This window comes from Quercus robur, chromosome 1, assembly GCF_932294415.1.
Source record: "Quercus robur chromosome 1, dhQueRobu3.1, whole genome shotgun sequence".
Taxonomy (NCBI): Eukaryota; Viridiplantae; Streptophyta; class Magnoliopsida; order Fagales; family Fagaceae; genus Quercus; species Quercus robur.
Window position 1 is genome coordinate 27056808 of NC_065534.1, and position 22915 is coordinate 27079722.

At 36.8% G+C, this 22915-nt stretch overlaps 1 protein-coding gene across 2 annotated transcripts; it reads right to left on the bottom strand.

Moving 5' to 3' along the window:
* Positions 1-4268: 4268 nt before the first annotated feature.
* LOC126727635 (UDP-glycosyltransferase 87A1-like) lies at positions 4269-12302 on the bottom strand. Of its 2 annotated transcripts, XM_050433515.1 has the most exons (4): positions 12013-12301; positions 11376-11470; positions 10741-11265; positions 4269-5425 (listed from the first exon to the last, which is right to left on the bottom strand). In XM_050433515.1, coding segments are annotated over exons 2-4 (1404 nt in total). In that variant the 5' UTR covers positions 11377-11470; positions 12013-12301; the 3' UTR covers positions 4269-4547. The 2 variants fall into 2 exon arrangements, with proteins under 2 accessions (XP_050289472.1, XP_050289464.1); XM_050433507.1 differs by lacking the exon at positions 11376-11470 and having other exon boundaries at positions 12013-12302.
* Between the last annotated feature and the right edge of the window lie 10613 nt (positions 12303-22915).

Here is a 22915-nt window from a genome sequence, read left to right on the forward strand (position 1 = left end):
GTAAGAATTCATCCCCGGGAAAAGAGGAGAGAGAGAGGGGGGGGGGGGAGAAAAACAAGAGCATTATGTATCGTCTCTTGAACTACTGTAACCTAGTGTAAAAGGAATAATAAGAACACTAAACTCCTCGGACGAGGTCCAATGACCGGAGCCACTCAGGCCATGCCGGAGAGAAAGTCTTATTGGACAAGCTCAGTTCACCTCTAAGCAATCATTACGAACACCATGACTAACGGCTGTCCGTTCACCAAGGCCTAGCCTTTTAGCCCACTCTTTACAAATTTTATTGTTTGGGTCTTTCACTTTCGAACCCAATACACCAATTTGGGGTCGTTACAAATCGAGTCATTACATTATCTAATTTGATATTAGATATGTAAAAAAAAAATTAACAAATTAAAAGAACATAGTACTCATATAAAAATTATGTTGAATAATGATTTTTCATTGAATTAAATTCATCTTTTAATATGAAATTAAGAAATTATCTACCAAAGTGAATAAAAAAACATTTTAATGAAACCACCGAAGTTTTCAAAGACATATATTATATAAAACTTCTATAGATATAAGAACACATTTTATAATAAATAAATAAATCTAATTAAGAAAACAAAAATTACCATATTTCAATAACTACTATACCAATTAGACAAAAAAAAAAATCTTAAGAGCTTTATTGAATTAATTCAAATATTATTAATAACTCATTTTCATTAATTCAGCGGCGCCGGCAATGTTATGAGAAACACATGTATTCATTTTTTGAATCACTATCTTATGATGAGATGTTCACATTAAAATCCATAACATATTTTGGCGGTTGACATTATCATTATTTTATGTTCTTTATAAATCACACATTATATCTAATATTCTAATCTATGTAACTCCAATCAAACAAAAGTATCAAGTCTCCAAAAAGAAAAGCAAACCAATAATTCAGCCCCAACTGGTTTTTGCTTTATTTATTTGACATTTTTTTTTTTTACATTAATTGGTTTGTATATGGGCTTAGGGCCTCCATACAAAATGAGGATGGATATATGGCCCAGACATAGTACAAGATGTCAAGATGGCCTAAGGGACCTAGAGAGACAAGGATGGACCTAAGGATAAAAGACAAAACTAGATATGCCTAAGCTACCTAAACAAGATAGGAATGAACCTAAGTCACAAATAAAGAACAAGGATGGGACTAGTGCCCTTAAACAAAACAATGATAGGCTAATTGGCACCAAAATAAAACATGGATGGACCTAAAACCGTTTGATCAAGGACAAAATGGACTTAATGCCCTAGACAAGACAAATAATGGCTAAGCCCAAATAATGTTGAATGCAAAAGATGGGCTTGAAGCCCCTAGACAAAATCACAAAATCAAAAAAGAAAGGCTCAAATCATCAAACAAATTAGACCACATGATTGAGTCAACCTCTAAAAATATTTTGAGAACATCTTTAAAGATTTATTTGTAGGGGATTTTTTTTTTCTAGAAACTCCATTTGAATTTGTGGGGGAAAAAAACTTTTTTTTTTTGGGATTTTTTCCTTTTTTTTGAAAAATTCAATTTTTTTTTTACTTCTTTGAAAAATCTAGAAAACTTCTTTGAGAATTTAAAAGATTTTGAAAACTTCTTTTGTCTATTTTGAAAACTTATTCAAGAATTTATTTGAAAAGAAATTTTGGAAAACAAATTTGTATAATTTTTTTTTAGTTGTTGACCTTTTTTGGTAGGCCTAATAAACAATACAAATACAATTGGGCTAATGCCACATGTGTGAGCCTAATTCCCCTGAATGACTCATAAGCCCAGAGAACAAGCCCACAATTAATTTGTATAACGTGGGCAATGGAATTCCTATAATGGGAAGACCTTTTATTGCCAACTTGGTAGCCCAAATGACGGAGTTCTTAGTCTAGTCTGTATCCTCCCACCCCCTTTTTCGTGTATTCCCCGAGGAGTACCTCAGCCATTGATGGGGTTCTCCCTTTTCTTTGGTTTCTCACAATTCTCTCATGTGTTTCTCTCACCCTCCTTTTTCCAACCCCCTTTTTCTCCCCTTCATTTCTTATTTATAAACTTCCCTTAGTTTGGTAGTCATGATGACTGGGAGGCCTTTTAGGTGGGTGAGACCCCTCTGGAATAAATTCCTAACTCGATAGGACCAACTTTTCTAAAAGACCTGACCGTCTTGAAACTTGCTTTCACTGGCAATTGGTTATCAACAAGCGATTTCCCCCAAGGCACTACCGTGTTGAGCAATATCCATCCCCGACATGTAACTAGTTTCTAGGCCGGTACGATGTACAACCCATTATTAGGCTCGGGGTTCTCGGTTTACTAAAATTAAGGGGCTGGGTCTCTATGTCATGCCCGTACACTGAGCTAGGCCTAAATACCATGTCCGTACACCACATGTCATCACAATAAACAAAGTAAACACACATACAATTAGGTTCTAAGGTTTTCTATTTATGGGTAAGGATAACAATATCTCACTCTCCTCCTCATTCAAAAGGTCACATATAACTAGGGAAACTCTTTCTCCAATCCATGTAGAGTGAACCCTTAATGGGTTGGCGGACCAACCTTTTAGCATACTCATAATCCTTTATAGGTAATGGCATAGGTTGTGAGCCAATGTAAGGAGGTTCAGAGAGTTTAAGCCTAAGTGAGAATTAACTTTTTGTGTGTGGGAAAACTACATATAAAATGAAATAGAGAATTGTAAATTTATAGTAAGAGGAGGGTAAAAAGAAAAGTCAAAAATAAAAGGAAAATAATGGGATACTGGAAAAGTGATATTAAGATAGATAGTAATGGGGAGATGAAAATGTAAAACTCATAGGTTTTAAAACCTATTTGTTGATTAGTCACTGACCTAAATAGCTAAACCAGATCTAACTTGAACTATACTGACTCGGCCTGTTTGCCAAGTATAGGGCATTAGTTAAGTTTAAAAAAGAACCAAAAAAAGCCTAACACCCCTAAAGGCTCTTCACACTTTTTAATTCTAGTTTGAGTTGCAACTTTTTTTTTCTTTTTTCAAAGTTGCACATTTTAAGTTTTTTTTTTTTTTTAATTGTTTAATATACACACATGATAATCACTAAGTAATGGGAAGAGTAAAAATTAAGTTTATCAAATGCAAGGTACTTCATGTGCAAAGAATGACATCAAAAGAGAGTTGACCAAATGCAAGATACTTCATTTTAAAAGACTTAACGTGACAATACATTTACATCCACTGTTGTAAAACACCTAAAAATCTAAAATAGATTTGAGTTGTGTATACTAATTACACAAAACACCCCCTCTGCATCACTATACAAAAATTTGCTAAAGTTGAAGTTCTCTTCTAAATATACACGAGAATCTTTAGCTCTTGTAAAAATTTTAAATATCTTCACTATACAAAAATTTGCAAAAGCTATAGTCCTCTTCTAAATATACGATAGAATTGTAGCTCTTGTAAAAAAAATTATATTCCTTTTTTATTAACTTTTTGGTACTCTCTCCTCTCTTGTACCCTCTCTCCTCTACTCTCTCATTAGATCTATAGTGGCTGACTACTCTCCCTTACTCTCATGACACCGCCAACAATGGTGGTATCATCAAATTGGTGGTGAATGACAAATATCATCAGAAAATTGTAAAAACTAATTTATCCTAATAAAATATTCTTATTAATTTACCACAATTAAAGAATATTGTTATCATCAATTATTGTTCGTGAAGATTTTTTTATGAAGCCCAATTTGTGTTGAAAAATAAGGCATAAACATTTAGGGCTTGTTTGTATTGAGGGAGAGGGATGGGGAATATAGTAGAGTTGACCAAAAATTAAGAGTAGAAATTAATTTCCGGCCAACTCTACTCTACTCCACCCTTCCCCTCAATCCAAACAAGCGCTTAGTTTTGCAAGATACAAATAGTGTTCATTGGAAAATTTTCAAGAAAAGAAGGAAACTAATCTACATCATACAACATACATGTGACATGCCACTAAAATTTAACAAACAATATTCAGCAAAAATAATAATAATAATAAACAATAACCCTTACTCTATCCAATAACACAGTAATTAATTTTACTAATGACATCATGAAGCATTCATGTGACATGCCACTAAAATTTAATAAACAATAACCCTTACTCTATCCAATAACACAATAATCAACTCTATTATGACATCATGAACCATGATGTACTGGATGTAGCCATATGCTAGAGATTCTTCAAATGGACACCACATTAACACACTTAGAAAAAAGAGAGTAAGTTAATGCAATTAAAAAAACAAAGATTATTATTACAAAGACCTTCAATAGGTTATCTTGTTGAAGAAAATACATTATATAATAATAACAAGTAGTTGTAAGTCCAACCTATTTGTCTCATTATTATTATTATTATTTACTATTATCAAGGTTTTTTTTTTTTCGGAATGTACTATTATCAAGGTTAAGGTCTTTAAACTCTGAAGATAATTGCAAAGAAGGCATGACATTTTATGGTCATGCAAAACAAAATAGTTACTTTCTACTCTGTAACCATGCTATGTGAAAGGTCTTGGATGAAGGCATTGATGTTGGTTTCAAATGATCCTCCTTTTGCAATTGCACGTTGACAAATGCGTTGAACTTCACTTGCTCTTGTCCTAATTTCTTTCACTTCATCATTTTCAAAATTCATAAATTTATGCACTAGCCTTGCAATTTCCACTCTTGACACCAAATTGTTCATTCCCACATCTTGCTTCACCCTCCACCCAATCTTCCAATCTTCCACAATTAACTTACTATTTAGGATTTGATCAAAGATTATGGGAAAGGTAAGAAAAGGAAGACCACATAACATTCCTTCCCGAGTGGAACTCCACCCACAGTGTGACCAAAAGCCCCCTACAGAAGAATGAGATAAGACCATCAATTGATCACACCAAGGCACTACTAATCCTCTATGACCACAAACCTCTTTCAATCTGCTAGTCTCGTCACGTGCCACCCAAAAGAATCTAACACCAGCATCACACAAACCAGCTGCAATTTCATCCATTTGGGCACTAGAAAATGAAAGAAAACTTCCCATTGAAATATATAAAACAGAATTTCTAGGTTGGCAGTCTAACCAATGTAAATAGTTGTCATCACTGTGTTTTGTGTTTTCTCCAAAATCAAAGTTAGGTACGATTTGACCCGTAGCATATACCGGAAATGAGAATTTTGCTTTTAGAACATCGAATACTTTGGATTCGAACTCATAACAAGAAGTTAATAAGAGATATTGTGCTTTGTTTAACCATGAAAAAGCTTCGAGAATCCTTGGCGTTGTTTGTTGGTTTCTCCCATTAAATGGAATATTCACTAGTTGTGTGGAGGAAATTCCAGGGATGTAATCTACATGCTCCTCAGATTTTGCTAACATAAAAAAAAAAAAAAAATAAATAAATAAAAAAACCAATGGTATCAAAATAAATCCAAATTGGCTAAACATAATAACGTATGACAATGAAGAAACTACATTAATTGGTAATTAGTTCATTTATTTTCTAGCCATTTTCAAGTTTTGTTCGAGTTACTATGAAAATGAAGTTAACTTATTGTTGAATTGGTTCTTTTGTCTAAGGTAGCTGTAAGGGTTAAATCTCATAGGCAAAAAATTAATGAGCAAAAATAAAACTAAAACAAAAAAAGTAAGAACAAAATTTGGTTACAAATTTGGTTATAACATAAGGCTACCAACAACAATAGGAAGATTATATGTGTCCCTGTCATATGCAATGCACCTAAAATTGATTGTATACAATCACTTAAGTGTGATTTAATAAGTAAACACATGACATTTTCCTATTGTTGGTTGTAGCCAAATTTTATCCAGAAAGTAATCCATCCTCTAATTTGTCATGGTGTTCTCTCCATTTTCATAATTTCATTGTCTTTGTTTAGCAACTATAGCTTCATTTCGCACTACCAAATCAATATCTTTGGTAATCTTTCAAAGCAAAGAAAGAAACCCCCCCCCCCCAACAGCCAGGGGAAAAATGATTTTTGTGAGAAACCAAGAACGTGACCAAGGATACGGTACAAGTATAATACGGTAAATATACGGATGGGTATATTTCGACATCTTTAAAAAAAGTACATTTCAAAAATTCGGCATAAAAATACGAAAACAGATAAAAAAAAAACAGTACATGTATCGTACAGGTATGCTACGTTTATTTTTTTTAAAAATCGTAACAAAAATATGGAAAACATTTACCATATATATTTCTTATAGATAAAAGCAAATAATCTTTGTATCATAATTTTTTAACTCTTGCTAAGTGTGACTTAATCCTTAGAAGATCCCAACAAAATTTAAAAAAAAAATTATAAGAAGATAGCAACTTTCATTAAGAATAAGATAAAAGTAATACATCTTGAACCAAAGCAGACTTAATCATATAAAATTTAAATTTTTCTAAGAATGATATTAGAGATATTACAAATTTAACTATATAGGTCTTATAAATTGATGCATCACTAATTATAAAAATTAATTCAAACACTCATTATTATGCTCACCAATCACATTCATTGGTTCATTGATTATTAAGTTTTTGTATTAAGAGTTAGGGGTGTGCATAGGTTGAGTTAGGTCAAGTTGAGGAGTTTTTTTCAACCCAACCCACCATGGTGGGTTATAAAAATCCAACCCAACCCATTACAAGGGTCTGACCCGACCCACATGGATCGGGTTGAACCTATGGGTTTGACATTTTTTTTAATTACTATTATTATTATTAAATTGATATTATAACAACACTATCACAAATAAGGGCAAATTTATAACCAAATAATCATGAGTATAACATCAAACAAATACAAACTATATAAGAAGAAATTAGGGTTTGAGTTTTATTTAGGAAGAGAGGCAAAAAAGTAAATAACAAAATTATATAATATATTTTTTTAAATTTAAAAATATATTAAATATAGGGGGTTGGATTGGGTTAAGTGGATTTGAAAATCTCATAACCCGAACCCAATCTGACCCACTGTAAAAAAAAAAAAAAAAAAATCATGACCCAACCCAACCCACCAATCCTTAAAAACTGACCCAACTTGGTGGATTGAGTTGGGTTATGTTGGGTCGGTTTTGGTGGGTTGGCGGGTTTGCTGTACACCCTTATTAGGAGTAATGCTACATCCATAACAATTTTACAACAAATTCCTGGTGGCAAATCGTTACTGGTGATGGTGAATAAAAAAGTGGTATTAGTAATGGATAGAGATTATAATCAATACCAACTCACTGCCTAGACTTATTGTAAAATTATTATGAAAATATTGTAGATGCAACATTACCAATTTATGTTGTAGTAGAATTAGTTTTTTTTATTTTTTTTTTTTATTAAAGAAACTAAACATGATTACTTGGGCATTGGAAATGGAATTTGCAATTTGTTGTCAAATTTTTTTTTTTTTGGGTTATATACTTGAAATATATTAAACATGACATGCTCATTCTCTTAAGATACGTTTAGTAGATTGTAATAATGATTACATATAAATAGGAAAAGGCATTATAAGGAATACAAGATGATATAATATAATACTTATTACTATTCATTTGTTTGATGACAACATAAGAATAGAACTCTGAAGACAATGGAATGAAAGCATTTTAAATCAAATTGTTTAAATTGTAACATTAGAAAAAAAATTTAAGATATATTTTAGGAAATATCTTATTCATATAATTATATTTCCTAAAAAATAAAATATATATATATATATTTTTTTTTTTTTAAATTTGAAAGAGAGAATAGTTATTTTTTATGATTTTTTATTTTCATAATTGTTATGTGCATATGGAAAGTTTATTTATTTTGAAATATATTAATTTTAGAAATTAATACACCTATTAAATAATATCTATTACAATCATTTTAGAAAGGAATAATTATTTATCGTTTTAAAGAATAGCTATTCATAAGTAATGAGTAATGACTATTTCCTGTAATAAAAATAAAACCAAACTACTGAATAGATAAACTATATGAATAACTATTACATTACAGTGACTATTACAGTTTACCAAACATACCCTTAGTATTTGACATGTGTATGTCTTTATTGAGATTTTTAAAAATATTTTATATCTCTTGTCCTTACGCTAACCACTATCAAGTTTCAATAAAAATTGCTTTTAATCTTTTATAACAATCCGTATAACTCGCCAACTTGTCCGTAACTAACGCGTGATATACGTCTAGCCTCATAATAACACATTTAATTCTGTAAGTTTGCACACAATACATAAGACGTGAGTAATTTTAATTGTTACGCATGGTACAATATGCGTATTATAGGGATATTAGGTCCAGTAGAATGTATTAGGCCGGGGGCCCAGTCCAAGGACACCTCATAAGCTTGAGGATGGAAAGACATGGGATAGAGGTCAACACTGATAAATAAAGGAAGGGATTTAGGCGTTATGTTGCAGGGAAGTGGTCCAAGGATGAATGCCTCCTCGGCTAAGTAAAGACGAGTTCGGAAGGTATGGTTCGACATCAAAAGCAACGTTCCGAACAGTTCCATTGATGATGATAAGTATCAAGAAGGAACATGATATAGGGAGGCTATGAAATATCTGAAAGGAAAGCTGCTACCACCGCATTAAAGGTTCTGCAGCTAACTCTCTGGCCACATTAATGAGAAAGTGATATTTGAACAGTAACTTTCAGCCTTACACCTACTACCCAAAGACTTCAGGAAGGTGCTAATGGGACAAGGATCAACACCCACAATCTGATCTGCACGTGAAAGGTGGAGATGAAAGGAAAACAAAGTATAAAATGGAAGGGAGATCCTAAGACAAAAGGATTGAGAAATTAAGAGAGAAACATTGTAGCAATCAATAACCGAACTTGTAATCAAACTTGAGAATCAATATATAAGAACTGATTTCCTCGGACTGTGTAGAGGACAGTTTTCTTTAGATTAAATTAGTTTATCTACTTTTTCTTATCATCTAAATCTACTTTATTCGTTGTCTGATTCATTAAAACCTAGTTTTCTAACTCACTCTCTACAAATTCATTGTATTGGGCTTTTTGGGCCTAAGTTCATTGATCATTTGGGCTAGAAACTCAAATCTGGTCCTTACACATACTTACTAACTATACTACATCATCAATATTCGCTTCCTAATTATTTGCTTTTTTTTTTTTGTAAAAGTCAAATATTATAATTAGATTTCTCATAAAATACAAATTAAATAAAAGTCATATTTATTACATTATCATATGTCTAGTATTCTTCTAAATAGAAAATTAATTAAAATAGTATTGCCACATTAAAAATAAAATAAAATAAACTCAAACACATTAATCTTTGCGGTGGTTGCTCTCCTTGGTAGAACCACTTGAGGACATAAAGATCGGTGATTGTTGGTGGACACTGGTGGTTGTCCTCAAAGGATGAACTAACTTAAAGGTGTAGGTTATGAGCTAATGTTTAAGCATTTGTTAAAGATGAAAAGCTTTTTATTATTATTATTATAATTATTATGTTTTTTTTGGGAGGGAGCCACAAGTATGAATCATCTGTTTATTATATTTTATGGGTCTATTTAAGTTAAATTTTATTACTTATTAGGAAGCCACGCTATAATTTTTGGATTCAAACTTTAAATTATTTTATATATCTATATGCAATATAAAAAAAAAATTTGAATTTCTTTTAATTTCTTTTATTACTGCCACATAAACTTTCAAAACACATTTTTTTCACGTAATTATTCTAATATGTATTTTTTTGTAGAGTTTAAATCCTATAAGGATTCACTATAGAAGCTATAACTTTGAATACAAACGTTAAATTATTTTATATATCTATAATCTAAATCTATATGCAATATAAAATAAAATAAAATGACTTTATGTTAACTTCTTCTATTATTGCCACATAAACTTTAGAACACATTTTTTTTTTCACCTCATTATTCTAATAAGTATTTTTTCGTTGAGTTTAAATTCTATAAGTATTCACTATAAAAGCTCTTAAATTTATCGTCTACATTAGAATTGTCATATTATATTTTCTTTAAATAATATAATAGATTCAATTCCATTAACAAACACAATCATATATTATGAATATCTTTTAATAATTATCAAAGTCCATATTTAATTTTTTTTATTATAAAAAACATAGAGAAGATAATATTTTGTTACTTCTGTATGCATTGCAAAGATTACTAAATAATTTATAATCAATAATTTTTAATATATATTGAACCAAAGCAGTTTGACTTTTGGTTGAACATATAACATTGTCTTATGTAAACTTTTGAAACCTTACAATTTTACACATCATTAATTTAATATATATATATAAATAATTAAATTTAAATTTTATTTCATATTTAAACCCACTATTAGATTCTTTGCGCGTCATATTTCTTCAAATTCTAGAATTTACAATTTCATATATAAATAAATCATAACGAATGACCATTAAAAACTAAATCTTGCTTGGACTGTGTTCCATACCATAAAATGGTAAGGTGGGTTATTTTATTATTGGGTTTTTTGTTTTCCAATAATGCTTTTTTTTTTCCTACTCACATTGTCACATGTTAAAAAAAAATTGAAATATTTTATTTATTATTTACTAAGAAAAAAAAGAAGTAGGAGGAGAGATAAGTAAAAAGAATTTGTATTAATAATTTAATACATACTCACCTGAGTCAGATGGGAAATGACCATTTTTGACTAAAAGATCCACGTGTTGGATGATGGTGAACATGGACGACGACATAGGCCAAAACGATGCCACTGGAATATTCCTTCGGTTCCCAACTCCAACTGCCCAGAAAAGAAAAGTATCAGCCATGATAACTGTAACCGGAGGCTCAAGCTGATCAAGGAGTCGCACAAATGGAGCTTCAAACTTCGTCATGACAGCTTCGGCGAAGGAGTAAACGTCAGCTGCGCGGACTCGCTCTGATGGGACAACGTTAGGAATGGTGCCGAAGCGAATGTTGTCGGGCTTAGGATCGGAGCCGATGAAACCAAGCCATTCTTCGGTGACAACGAAAGTGACGAGGATATTGCTGTTTTTGGAAGCTAGTATCCTGCAAAGGTTCATCATGGGGTTGATGTGGCCACGGCCTGGATAAGGCATGGCCACCACGTGGCATTGCATGGTTGGTTTAGCTTTGAGGGAATTCATGTCCGAAACTGGATGTGCCGTAAGCGTAGGTTTCACTGATTCAATTCAATAGCATAGAAGAACACTTAATAATCTAACAAAGGTCAAAAAAATACAACACTTGTAAACATATATCGTAATAACCAAAGGAGTCGTTGCTTATTACTTAATTATTATGCAATTTCACACGTGTGCTTTGATCTGATAACTTGAAACTTGAAAGTCATGGCAGTGTCGCATGCCATGAGCTCAGCCTTTGTTCTGGTCAAAAAGTAAAACCCGCTTCTCAAAAAAAAAAAAAAAAAAAAAAAAGTAAAACCCAAATACCCATTTTCTTTTTTGTGTTGAGAATCTCCAGTAGTGTATATATAGGCAAAATATAGAGAATATATGTTACTGTTTATGTTCCAGCAGCTTGTTCGCATCTGGAATTTTTTTTTGCTAATAAACAGTAGCCCATCAAGTCTGATGGGCTACTGTACATTAGCTATTGAATTTCTTGTCTTAAAATATTACCAACTATTTATTATATTAATTCTTTTTCTCTCCTCCTCCGGATTTCTTTTTTTCCCTCATTCTCTCCGTTGTTTTTTTTTTTTTTTTTCCTCTCATTCTCTCCATTGCTGTTGTTTCTTTTTTTCTCATAAACCAAATGAAATCGAAAAAAAAAAAAGAAAAAAAAAGAGAGAGACCTGTTCATGAGCAAAAGAATTAATCCAAACACAAAACAAAATACAATTCTTAAAATAAAGTTGAATCAGAACAAGCAAATATGAAAAAAAAAAAGAACAAGCCAATCTGACCCAAGCCGATCGGTGGGGAGGACGATGAGCAGCGGTGGAGATGCTGGAGCGACAGTTGGAGCGGCGGTGGAGATGCTGAGCAGCGGTGGAGATGCATGCGGTGGAGGCCCAAGCCGATCTCTCCTCTCTCTCTCTCTCTCTTCTCTCTGATGTGAAGCACTGGAATGTTCTTGAGAGGTGAAAAAGAAAATAAAAAGAAGGGGGCTGTGTGTCTTGTGTGGAGGAGAAAAACAAGAAAAAGAAAAAAGAAATGAAACGGTGGATGAAAATGAAATAAAAGGAAGAAAAATAATATAAAAAATAAAAAATCCTAATTGAAAAATACTACAACAATATTTTTACAATATTTTCACAACAAATTTTAAGTAACAGATTATTATTAGTTAATATTGGCAAGTAAAATATTAATTTCAGTGGTGGGTTCAAATTAGAACTAGTAACAACTTTCTACATAAATTTTGTTGTAAAATTATTGTGTAAAATGTTGTGAATATAACACTTCTCATTGAAAAATATAGTTATTAAAAAAAGAATAAATGATAATTAAAAAAATAATAAACAATGAATGAAGAAATAATATTTAAATGAGATAGAAAATGGAATAGAGAATCTGTTGGAAGTGTATTTGAAAAAGTGGGTAGATAAAAGCTAAATATCACTGTTCATTCTCTAAACAGTACAAAAATTTGCTGAAATTGCTGGAGATGCTCTTGGAAGATTTGTGAAGGTTTACAAGTATAAATTTCATACGCATGTGCCATAAAGTGGAGTGTACTAGTGCAGCCATAGATTTCTACTACATTATTATTGTAAAAAAAAAGGGTTTGAATTTTGAGTGAAGTGTTCCCCAGCCTCCATGGACTTTTCGTCTATGTGAGTAGTTGCCTCACTTGCCTAACACTGGTGACTTGACTTTTCATCCATGTGAGTAGTTGCTGACACTGGTGACTTTTTGTCTATGTGAGTAGTTGCCTCACTTGCCTAACACTGGTGACTTGACTTTTCATCCATGTGAGTAGTTGCTGACACTGGTGACTTTTCGTCTATGTGAGTAGTTGCCTGACACTGATGACTTTTTAGTATGTTGTCTAATGGTAAAATTGGATTAGAAATTCAAAATGTGTAACCTGGAGAATTTTTTTTTTTTTTTTAAGTGAGTAAAGATTTTTGGACATGTGAAAAAGGGGTTAGAGCATCTCCATCAGCTCATGTAAACCCTTCTAAAATAGAAAAATGTGCAAGTTTTACACATTTTGAGTAAAAAAACACCCACATCAGTGGGTGTAAAGATATGTAAAAATGTGTATATATATTCATGAGTTACAGTAACCGTGTATATTTACACAGTTACTGTAGCATATGTATTTATTATTTTTATTAATTTTCGTTCGCACCAATTTTTCTCTCTCTTCTCCGTGCACAACAACCTCAGCTCCTCATCTTCTTTTCCTCAGATGCACACAAACAAACCCACACAAATAAATCAACACAGAAACACACCCACACACAGACAGACCAACAAAGAGATATGGGTCGCCGGTGAAGAAAGGATATGGGTCGCCAGAGCTTAGTTTGTGGATCGGTCGGTGAAGAAAGAATCTGGGTCGTGGAGCTTGGTTCGTGGATCGGCCGGTGAAGAAAGGATCTGGATCGGCCGATGAAGAAAGGACCCGGTGAAGAAGTAATCTGAGTTGGTAGTTTTTGAGAAAGAAAGGATCTGGGTCGCCGGTGAAGAAAGGATCTGGGTCGTCGGAGCTTGGTTTGTGGATCGGCCGGTGAAGAAGTGATCTGGGTTGGTAGTTTTTGAGAAAGAAAGGATCTGGGTCGCCGGTGAAGAAAGGATCTGGGTCGCCGGAGCTTGGTTCGTTGATCGGCCGGTGAAGAAAGGATCTGGATCGGCCGGTGAAGAAGTGATTTGGGTTGGTAGTTTTTGAGAAAGAATGAGAGAATGGAGAGAGAGAGAGAGAGAGAGAGAGCGCGTATGTAGGCAAGGCAGTTGTGAGAAATAATAAAAAAATTGAGGAGAATGAATATTTTATTGAAATATCTTGAAAAATAGATAAACTGATGTGGGTGTTTTATATAAGTGATAGTGTAAAATAGAAAAAGTAGGTTTTTTCGTGTAAAATAGACAGAAAATTTAGAAGAACTGATGCGGATGCTTTTAGTCTGTATCCGATTAGCTAAGAGTATCCACACTTTTAAAATCTTCTAAAATGCAAAAAGTGACAAAATTTACACAATTTTCTTTCAAAATTGCCCACATTAGTGGGGTAAAGGTGTGCATATTTGCACGTTGCTACAGTAGCCGTGCAAATATGCATGGTTATTGTAGATGTGTATAATAATATTATATTATTTTTTTTTATCTCTCCTCCATTTTTTTATTACTTTTTTTTATCTCTCCTCTAAACTATGAACACTGTCCTCCATTAGCAGTCATGAGCAATTCTTCCTCAGACCCAGAAATCACAGAACAAGAAATGCAGTCCGCCAATACTCCTAACCCAACTATAACAATCCTTTCAACTACAAAAATCACCAAAGAGGAAGCAAATCATCTTTTGCTGTTGATTACCGAAGAAGAAATCGCTTTAATCACCAAAGAAGATGCCTCCGACATGAAACCCAACGAAACCGCTATAGCTATCGATCTACTCCACTGTTGCCGCTAATCTATTGCCACTGCTGCCGTCGATCTGCTGCCGCTCTATCGCCAAATCTGCCGCCGTGTGTGAGTGTTTGAGAGAGGAAAATAATTAAGGGAGGAATGAGAGAGAGACTTTTGGATTGGACTGATGAAAGATACGGTAACTCTGAAAATTACTCCCTCCGTCCCACTTTGTTTGTCCTCTATTCTATTTTGGAATGTCCCAAAATATTGTCCTGTTTCTAAAAATAAAAGTCATTAATTTACTAATGTTCCCATTATGCCCCTATTTTATTAATAATTCAATTTTTTTTATAAATTTATTTAAGGATAGTTTTGGAAACTTATACATTTTTAAAAGGTAGACAAGATAATAAATTATGTTCCCTTAAAAAGTTTGACTTTTCAAACAGGACAAATAAAGTGGGACGGAGGGAGTAATAAATAAGTAATAAAAAAAGAATAAGTAATACTCTCTTTGTCCCACTTTGTTTGTCCTGTTTGAAAAGTCAAACTTTTTTTTTTTTTTTTTTTTAGAGCTTAAAGTCAAACTTTTTAAGGAAACATTATTTATTATCTTGTCTACCTTTTAAAAATGTATAAGTTTCCAAAACTACCCTTAAATAAATTTATCAAAAAATTGAATTATTAATAAAATAGGGGTATAATAGAAACATTAGTAAATTAATGATTTTTATTTTTAGAAACAGGACAATATTTTGGGACATTCCAAAATGGAATAGAGGACAAACAAAGTGGGATGGAAGGAGTATTATTTAAATAGAGTATAATGTAAAATAGATGAACTGATATGGGTATTTTGGAAAAGTGATAATGTAAAATAGAAAAAGTAGGTTTTTAGTGTAAAATAGACGGAAAAATTTGGCCGAACTGATGTGGTTGCTCTAAAGTAGTAAAATGACTGGTTGCGCTTTTAGTGAAGGAAAAAAAATCTCAGATTTGGGATAAAAGGAGATTTAGGGTCCGTTTGGTTGGAGGAGTGGAAAAGTGGGAGGATGAAAAATTGTTGAGAGGATGGAAAAGTGAGAGGATGGAAAATATTTAGTTTTCCCTCGTATGTGTTTGGTTGGAGGGATGGAAAAATGGGAGGATGGAAAACTCTTTTGTTTGGTTGAAAAAAAAAGTGGGAGGATAGAAACTATAGTTTATATAAATTGATTATTATACCTGTGGGGGCCCAAGAATCTACGGGCCCGGCTCGCTCACTTATAGGGAATCCACAGGCCCCCAAACTAAAGGAGGCCAGGTCCCAAGCCCGAAAGTAGTGAGCTCGATATGGCCAAAAGACACGTCCGAGGACCACTCCGTCCTCGGAAAGCCCAGGACCCCACTGACGAAAATGGGATACAGGCGAGCTTGAGAGGTCAGAAAATATCTCATGGAAATAGTCCTTAATACCCTTCCTTGACATAACACTGCCCCTAACAAAGCCGGGATCTTAGGCTTTATGGATCATCTACAGCAAATTTGGGACTAGACTGATGGGACAGATATCTGTCCCGGAAAGATCGACCCTACACGTGGACGAAGGACAACTAACGTAGGCTAGTATAAAAGAGAATGTTATGTGACCAAAAGGAAGACTCCCATCTGGCTTCGGGAGAAAGACTTGATGAAAGTGAGGGTCTGGATAAGACACGCCGGACATCACCTAAAATCCCACCGATGGGTGACCGGGAACAGCGCCCTCACGCCTCGGATCATATCCGAGGAGCCAAATCCTCCTAGATACAAGATTGAAGGGCCTGAATATCCAGCCCGAAGCTCTTCCTCATGTCGGTATGCCTGTAGTCCGGCCCGAGATGCCGCCCCGCGACCCAACGCTGGCCTTTTGTTAAGCCCACTCTCTACAAATATCATTGTGAGGGATTTTCCTTGCGCGAGCCCAACAACGTTGATGGGCCGCTGAAGATTTTGTGTCCCTACAATTGGCGCCGTCTGTGAGGAAGGGCTTGCGCGTTGGCACGGGTGGCGCACGAGTCAGCTCTCCAGCAAACAGAGGCTCACGGGTTTTTCCCATTCCCGGCGACGTACGGTTGTTACTCCGCCATGAGCCACCGCTAGGAGCTGCGCCGTGCACTGCCAACGGAGTGGACAGCTCTAGGGGCTTGCGGCCTCGAGCCAACTCTTCCCTCTCTGGTCTAGGGGCTGACCTTCAAGGAATAAGTCAGTATAGAGAAAAGACTATCAACAACGAAGAACTCTTATAAGTAATGGACAGAACCAAGGCCTTGCATGGTCCTCGGACCCAAGCCTGTGGGGAAACCAAGTACAAAGAGGACATCTTAAAAGTAATGGACAGAACCAAGGCCTTGCATGGTCCTCGGACCCAAGCCTGTGGGGAAACCAAGTACAACGAAGAACTCTTATAAGTAATGGACAGAACCAAGGCCTTGCATGGTCCTCGGACCCAAGCCTGTGGGGAAACCAAGTACAAAGAGGACATCTTAAAAGTAATGGACAGAACCAAGGCCTTGCATGGTCCTCGGACCCAAGCCTGTGGGGAAACCAAGTACAACGAAGAACTCTTATAAGTAATGGACAGAACCAAGGCCTTGCATGGTCCTCGGACCCAAGCCTGTGGGGAAACCAAGTACAAAGAGGACATCTTAAAAGTAATGGACAGAACCAAGGCCTTGCATGGTCCTCGGACCCAAGCCTGTGGGGAAACCAAGTACAACGAAGAACTCTTATAAGTAATGGACAGAACCAAGGCCTTGCATGGTCCTCGGACCCAAGCCTGTGGGGAAACCAAGTACAAAGAGGACATCTTAAAAGTAATGGACAGAACCAAGGCCTTGCATGGTCCTCGGACCCAAGCCTGTGGGGAAACCAAGTACAACGAAGAACTCTTATAAGTAATGGACAGAACCAAGGCCTTGCATGGTCCTCGGACCCAAGCCTGTGGGGAAACCAAGTACAAAGAGGACATCTTAAAAGTAATGGACAGAACCAAGGCCTTGCATGGTCCTCGGACCCAAGCCTGTGGGGAAACCAAGTACAACGAAGAACTCTTATAAGTAATGGACAGAACCAAGGCCTTGCATGGTCCTCGGACCCAAGCCTGTGGGGAAACCAAGTACAAAGAGGACATCTTAAAAGTAATGGACAGAACCAAGGCCTTGCATGGTCCTCGGACCCAAGCCGGTGGGGAAACCAAGTACAACGAAGAACTCTTATAAGTAATGGACAGAACCAAGGCCTTGCATGGTCCTCGGACCCAAGCCTGTGGGGAAACCAAGTACAAAGAGGACATCTTAAAAGTAATGGACAGAACCAAGGCCTTGCATGGTCCTCGGACCCAAGCCTGTGGGGAAACCAAGTACAACGAAGAACTCTTACAAGTAATGGACAGAACCAAGGCCTTGCATGGTCCTCGGACCCAAGCCTGTGGGGAAACCAAGTACAAAGAGGACATCTTATAAGTAATGGACAGAACCAAGGCCTTGCATGGTCCTCGGACCCAAGCCTGTGGGGAAACCAAGTACAACGAAGAACTCTTACAAGTAATGGACAGAACCAAGGCCTTGCATGGTCCTCGGACCCAAGCCTGTGGGGAAACCAAGTACAAAGAGGACATCTTAAAAGTAATGGACAGAACCAAGGCCTTGCATGGTCCTCGAACCGAAGCCTATGGGGAAACCAAATACAAGAAAGCGTCATCGGAGTCCCCTATGTCCCAGTCAATTGCTCAGATGGATTGTTTAGAAATCATCAGCCTTGGACGATATTCATGCGCTCATCACAGAATACACAACTGATATCTCGGTCAGTTTCCTAAGTTCGATTTATTACAAATTATCGATGTAATACCTGATAGTGCTGGTAGATGAGAGTTGGTTAGATTATACTTCAAAATAGCTTTGTTACAAATATTTTCAAAACAACGCATACATAGAGCACATTCGTTCACAAAGTGGTATTGCCCAATAGATCAACGCTTAAAACATGTAAGTCAATTTCCATTTTTATTACAACGAAGAAATAGTACAGAGTACAATGAAAAGCTGGAATCAGCCTACGTCAAAGCTTACTACAGAAGCAAGAAAAGAAAAATACAAGAAAGCTGGAGAAAGCCGAGGAGGTATGTCGGAGGAAAGGTTGGCTACAGCTCCGAGACCTTATTCTTCCCCCGCGCTCCTACATGCCCATAACTCAGGCAGCCAAAGAAACCCAACTTGAGCCTGGCACCGTTGAAGGAAAGATGCAGGGAGTGGGAAACTGAGGGGCTTTCTCTAAATATTCGCCTGCTGCTAAGCAGAGGCGCTGATGGCGGAGAATCTTTCTTCTGACATACCAAAGTGCTGGCATGAACAGAGCCTGCTTCGGATTTTGACTAAAAGAGGGAGAGACGCCGTTCCCCCTCGGTGGAGATGGAGTACTCTTCTGAACTTGTGCTTCCTGTGCCCATACCTTACTATTATAAGCCTCATGAGGACACGGCGCTTCTGCGGCGGAGAAGGTTCTTTCTTCCCAACCCTCGCTTTCCACATGTTATGCCAAGAAAGGAGAGCTACGGATATGGGGAGCGTGATATGAGAGAAAAATAAAAGGATGGGTGTATATATAAAGCAACCCTCTCTCCCTCCTATTTATTTGAAAAGACAAGATGATGGCAGTCAACTCACGCGGTGTCCCAAGGAACACTACAGACAAAGTGGCTTTGGCTCAACTTCCAACGTCAACTGCAGTCTAGAGACTCAAGAAGCCTCGTGAAGGCGCGCCTCGATCCCTGGGGCGTCAGAGAAGTACTGCGTGGCCAGAGTTTGCAGAAATGTATCTTGATCCGCGGGTTCTTGGCGTGAAGGCCTAGGGACACCCTGTTTGGCACCTCGGGAAATGCTCAATGAAAGGGAAGATCTGAACTCAAAGTCTTGGACAGAACCTAAGGCTTGCATGGTCCTCGGACTCAAGCTAAAAGGGAAAACCAAGTACTGATGCAGACATTGGTCTCGGACAGAACCTAAGGCTTGCATGGTCCCCGGACTCAAGCTAAAAGGGAAAACCAAGTACTGATGCAGACATTGGTCTCGGACAGAACCTAAGGCTTGCATGGTCCTCGGACTCAAGCTAAAAGGGAAAACCAAGTGCTGATGCAGACATTGGTCTCGGACAGAACCTAAGGCTTGCATGGTCCTCGGACTCAAGCTAAAAGGGAAAACCAAGTGCTGATGCAGACATTGGTCTCGGACAGAACCTAAGGCTTGCATGGTCCTCGGACTCAAGCTAAAAGGGAAAACCAAGTGCTGATGCAGACATTGGTCTCGGACAGAATCTGAGGCTTGCATGGTCCTCGGACTCAAGCTAAAAGGGAAAACCAAGTACCGATAAAGACACAAGTATCGGACTCAAGCCAAAGGGAAAAATCAAGCACATAAGATAAAACGCATAAGTCATGGACAAAACCCAGGTCTTGCAAAGTCCTCGGACTCAGGCTTCGCGGGAAATCGACTGCCCGAATGAAGAAATTTCTCGGTTTAAACACTGGAAAAGGTTAAGGCTCGCATGTCAGGAAGATGGCAGGCCAACCTAATGATCGTCAACCTAAGGGGGCCATTCATCCGAGGGGTAACATGTCCTCGGAAAAATACCTCTCACACTTTATCGAGCATTCAACACCCATCACTGCTAACTTTAAGATAAGTCTCATTCTTCGCTGGTTGGATTGTTATGATGAATAGTAATCTCTTTAAAGTTATCGTGGCATCTTTTTATCAAGGATTGCTTTGGCCTTAGTTATTATAGATTGAAATGCTATACTATTATGCCGAGCAGCGCTTTCACACTTGTTAAAATATACAAATAAGACATAAGAAATAGAGTAACACTAACTTTTATTACTATGAAAATTTGTTACAACGTACAAAGAAGGGCTCAAACAAGCCTATATAAAAAATTTTTTACTGTTAAAACAGTAACAATATCCGTAATACAAATAAGTAAACCATCAGGTGCCTTCTGCATTCGTCTTCAAAGTCTTTCTGAAATCTATGCCTCGGTACTGCTCCTATCAGGGGAAGATCCTTATACAAAAATAATGAAGGAGAAGGAAGAAGAATTGGAACACATGGAAGCACTTCAGCAAGCTCTTGTTACTGAAGAATGCAAGGGCAAAAGAAAATGGAGGATATGAGCGGGAAGGAGGAGAAGAAGAGTGAAGTAATGAAAAGAAAATAAAAGGAGCAAAAGAGGGAGAAGGGGAGCCTTATTAGGTATGCTCGTGAGAGAGCAGATGGAGATGACAAGGGAAGTTTTCGACTCAGTCACACCAGAACTGGGGTGTGACGAGTCCCTGCTTCGGATTTTGGCTAAAAGAATAGGGAAGCCAGTCTTAAGCCTCCGCCATCCTTGCCCAGACCGAGCCATCTCGAGTTTTGTTGGGATATGGCGTTTCTGGGAAAAGAAGGATTTGTTCATGGTGGATTACTGAGAAATAAGTATTATAGAAGAGGGAGCAACCAGAAGGAGGAAATGGACTCTGGGAAGAACGTGAGGGATTCTGATATGAAAAGGTCACCCCCTGTTTTCTCTCTTTATATAGAGGACGAAGAAGAGGGTATGTGACACATTCGGACCCTCAAGGAAATCCAGAGTACGACGCGTCGCTTCGTTCTCCCACACCATCAGTAACCGTTACATCTGGAAGGTCTCGTAAATGGCAAGGGATTAAAGGCACGTTGCGGATAACCACGCGGCATAACGGCAGCGTACGTAAATCTAGGAAAAACGACTCGTAGACCGGCGCATTCCTCGGGGAGGTGAAGAGTCACCAACGTTGATCAAGGGCCGAAATTAAATGAGCCGCAGTTAAGGCTCGGAGTTACCGAAACCCACCTCTCCAACCAGGACGTTGGACAGCAGGGTTTCGAGGGGCTATTGTGGGGGCCCAAGAATCTACGGGCCCGGCTCGCTCACTTATAGGGAATCCACAGGCCCCCAAACTAAAGGAGGCCAGGTCCCAAGCCCGAAAGTAGTGAGCTCGATATGGCCAAAAGACACGTCCGAGGACCACTCCGTCCTCGGAAAGCCCAGGACCCCACTGACGAAAATGGGATACAGGCGAGCTTGAGAGGTCAGAAAATATCTCATGGAAATAGTCCTTAATACCCTTCCTTGACATAACACTGCCCCTAACAAAGCCGGGATCTTAGGCTTTATGGATCATCTACAGCAAATTTGGGACTAGACTGATGGGACAGATATCTGTCCCGGAAAGATCGACCCTACACGTGGACGAAGGACAACTAACGTAGGCTAGTATAAAAGAGAATGTTATGTGACCAAAAGGAAGACTCCCATCTGGCTTCGGGAGAAAGACTTGATGAAAGTGAGGGTCTGGATAAGACACGCCGGACATCACCTAAAATCCCACCGATGGGTGACCGGGAACAGCGCCCTCACGCCTCGGATCATATCCGAGGAGCCAAATCCTCCTAGATACAAGATTGAAGGGCCTGAATATCCAGCCCGAAGCTCTTCCTCATGTCGGTATGCCTGTAGTCCGGCCCGAGATGCCGCCCCGCGACCCAACGCTGGCCTTTTGTTAAGCCCACTCTCTACAAATATCATTGTGAGGGATTTTCCTTGCGCGAGCCCAACAACGTTGATGGGCCGCTGAAGATTTTGTGTCCCTACAATACCCTTATTACATAATAGGTAAGAAATAGATTTATTTATACTTACTAAATAATATAAAATTTACCATCAATTATATTTTTCAATGAGAAGTGTTACGTCCACAACATTTTTCGTAATACTTTCACAACAAAATTTATGTGAAAAGTTGTTACTAGTTCTAATTTGAACCCACCACTGAAATTATTTTTTTACTCACCAATATTAACTAATAACAATCTGTTACTTAAAATTTATTGTGAAAATATTGTGATAATATTTCTCAATTTTTTATTCTTTATATTATTTCTCCTTTATCTAATTTGATTTCACCCATACATTTTTTTTTCCTCCCCCATACACGTTTGTCCTTATCTCTTTATCTCCCCCTTCTTTTCTTTCTTTTTCTCCCTCATTCAAGAAGTGCTCTCATTCTTTCTCTGATATTTCTCCAGCTCTCGCTCTCTCTCCTTTTCTTTTTTTTTTCCCCTCCATACACGTTTGTCCTTATCTCTTTATCTACCCCTTCTTTTCTTTCTTTTTCTCCCTCATTCAAGAAGTGCTCCCATTCTCTCTTTTTTTTTCCCCAGCTTTCGCTATCTGTTTTTTTTTTTTTTA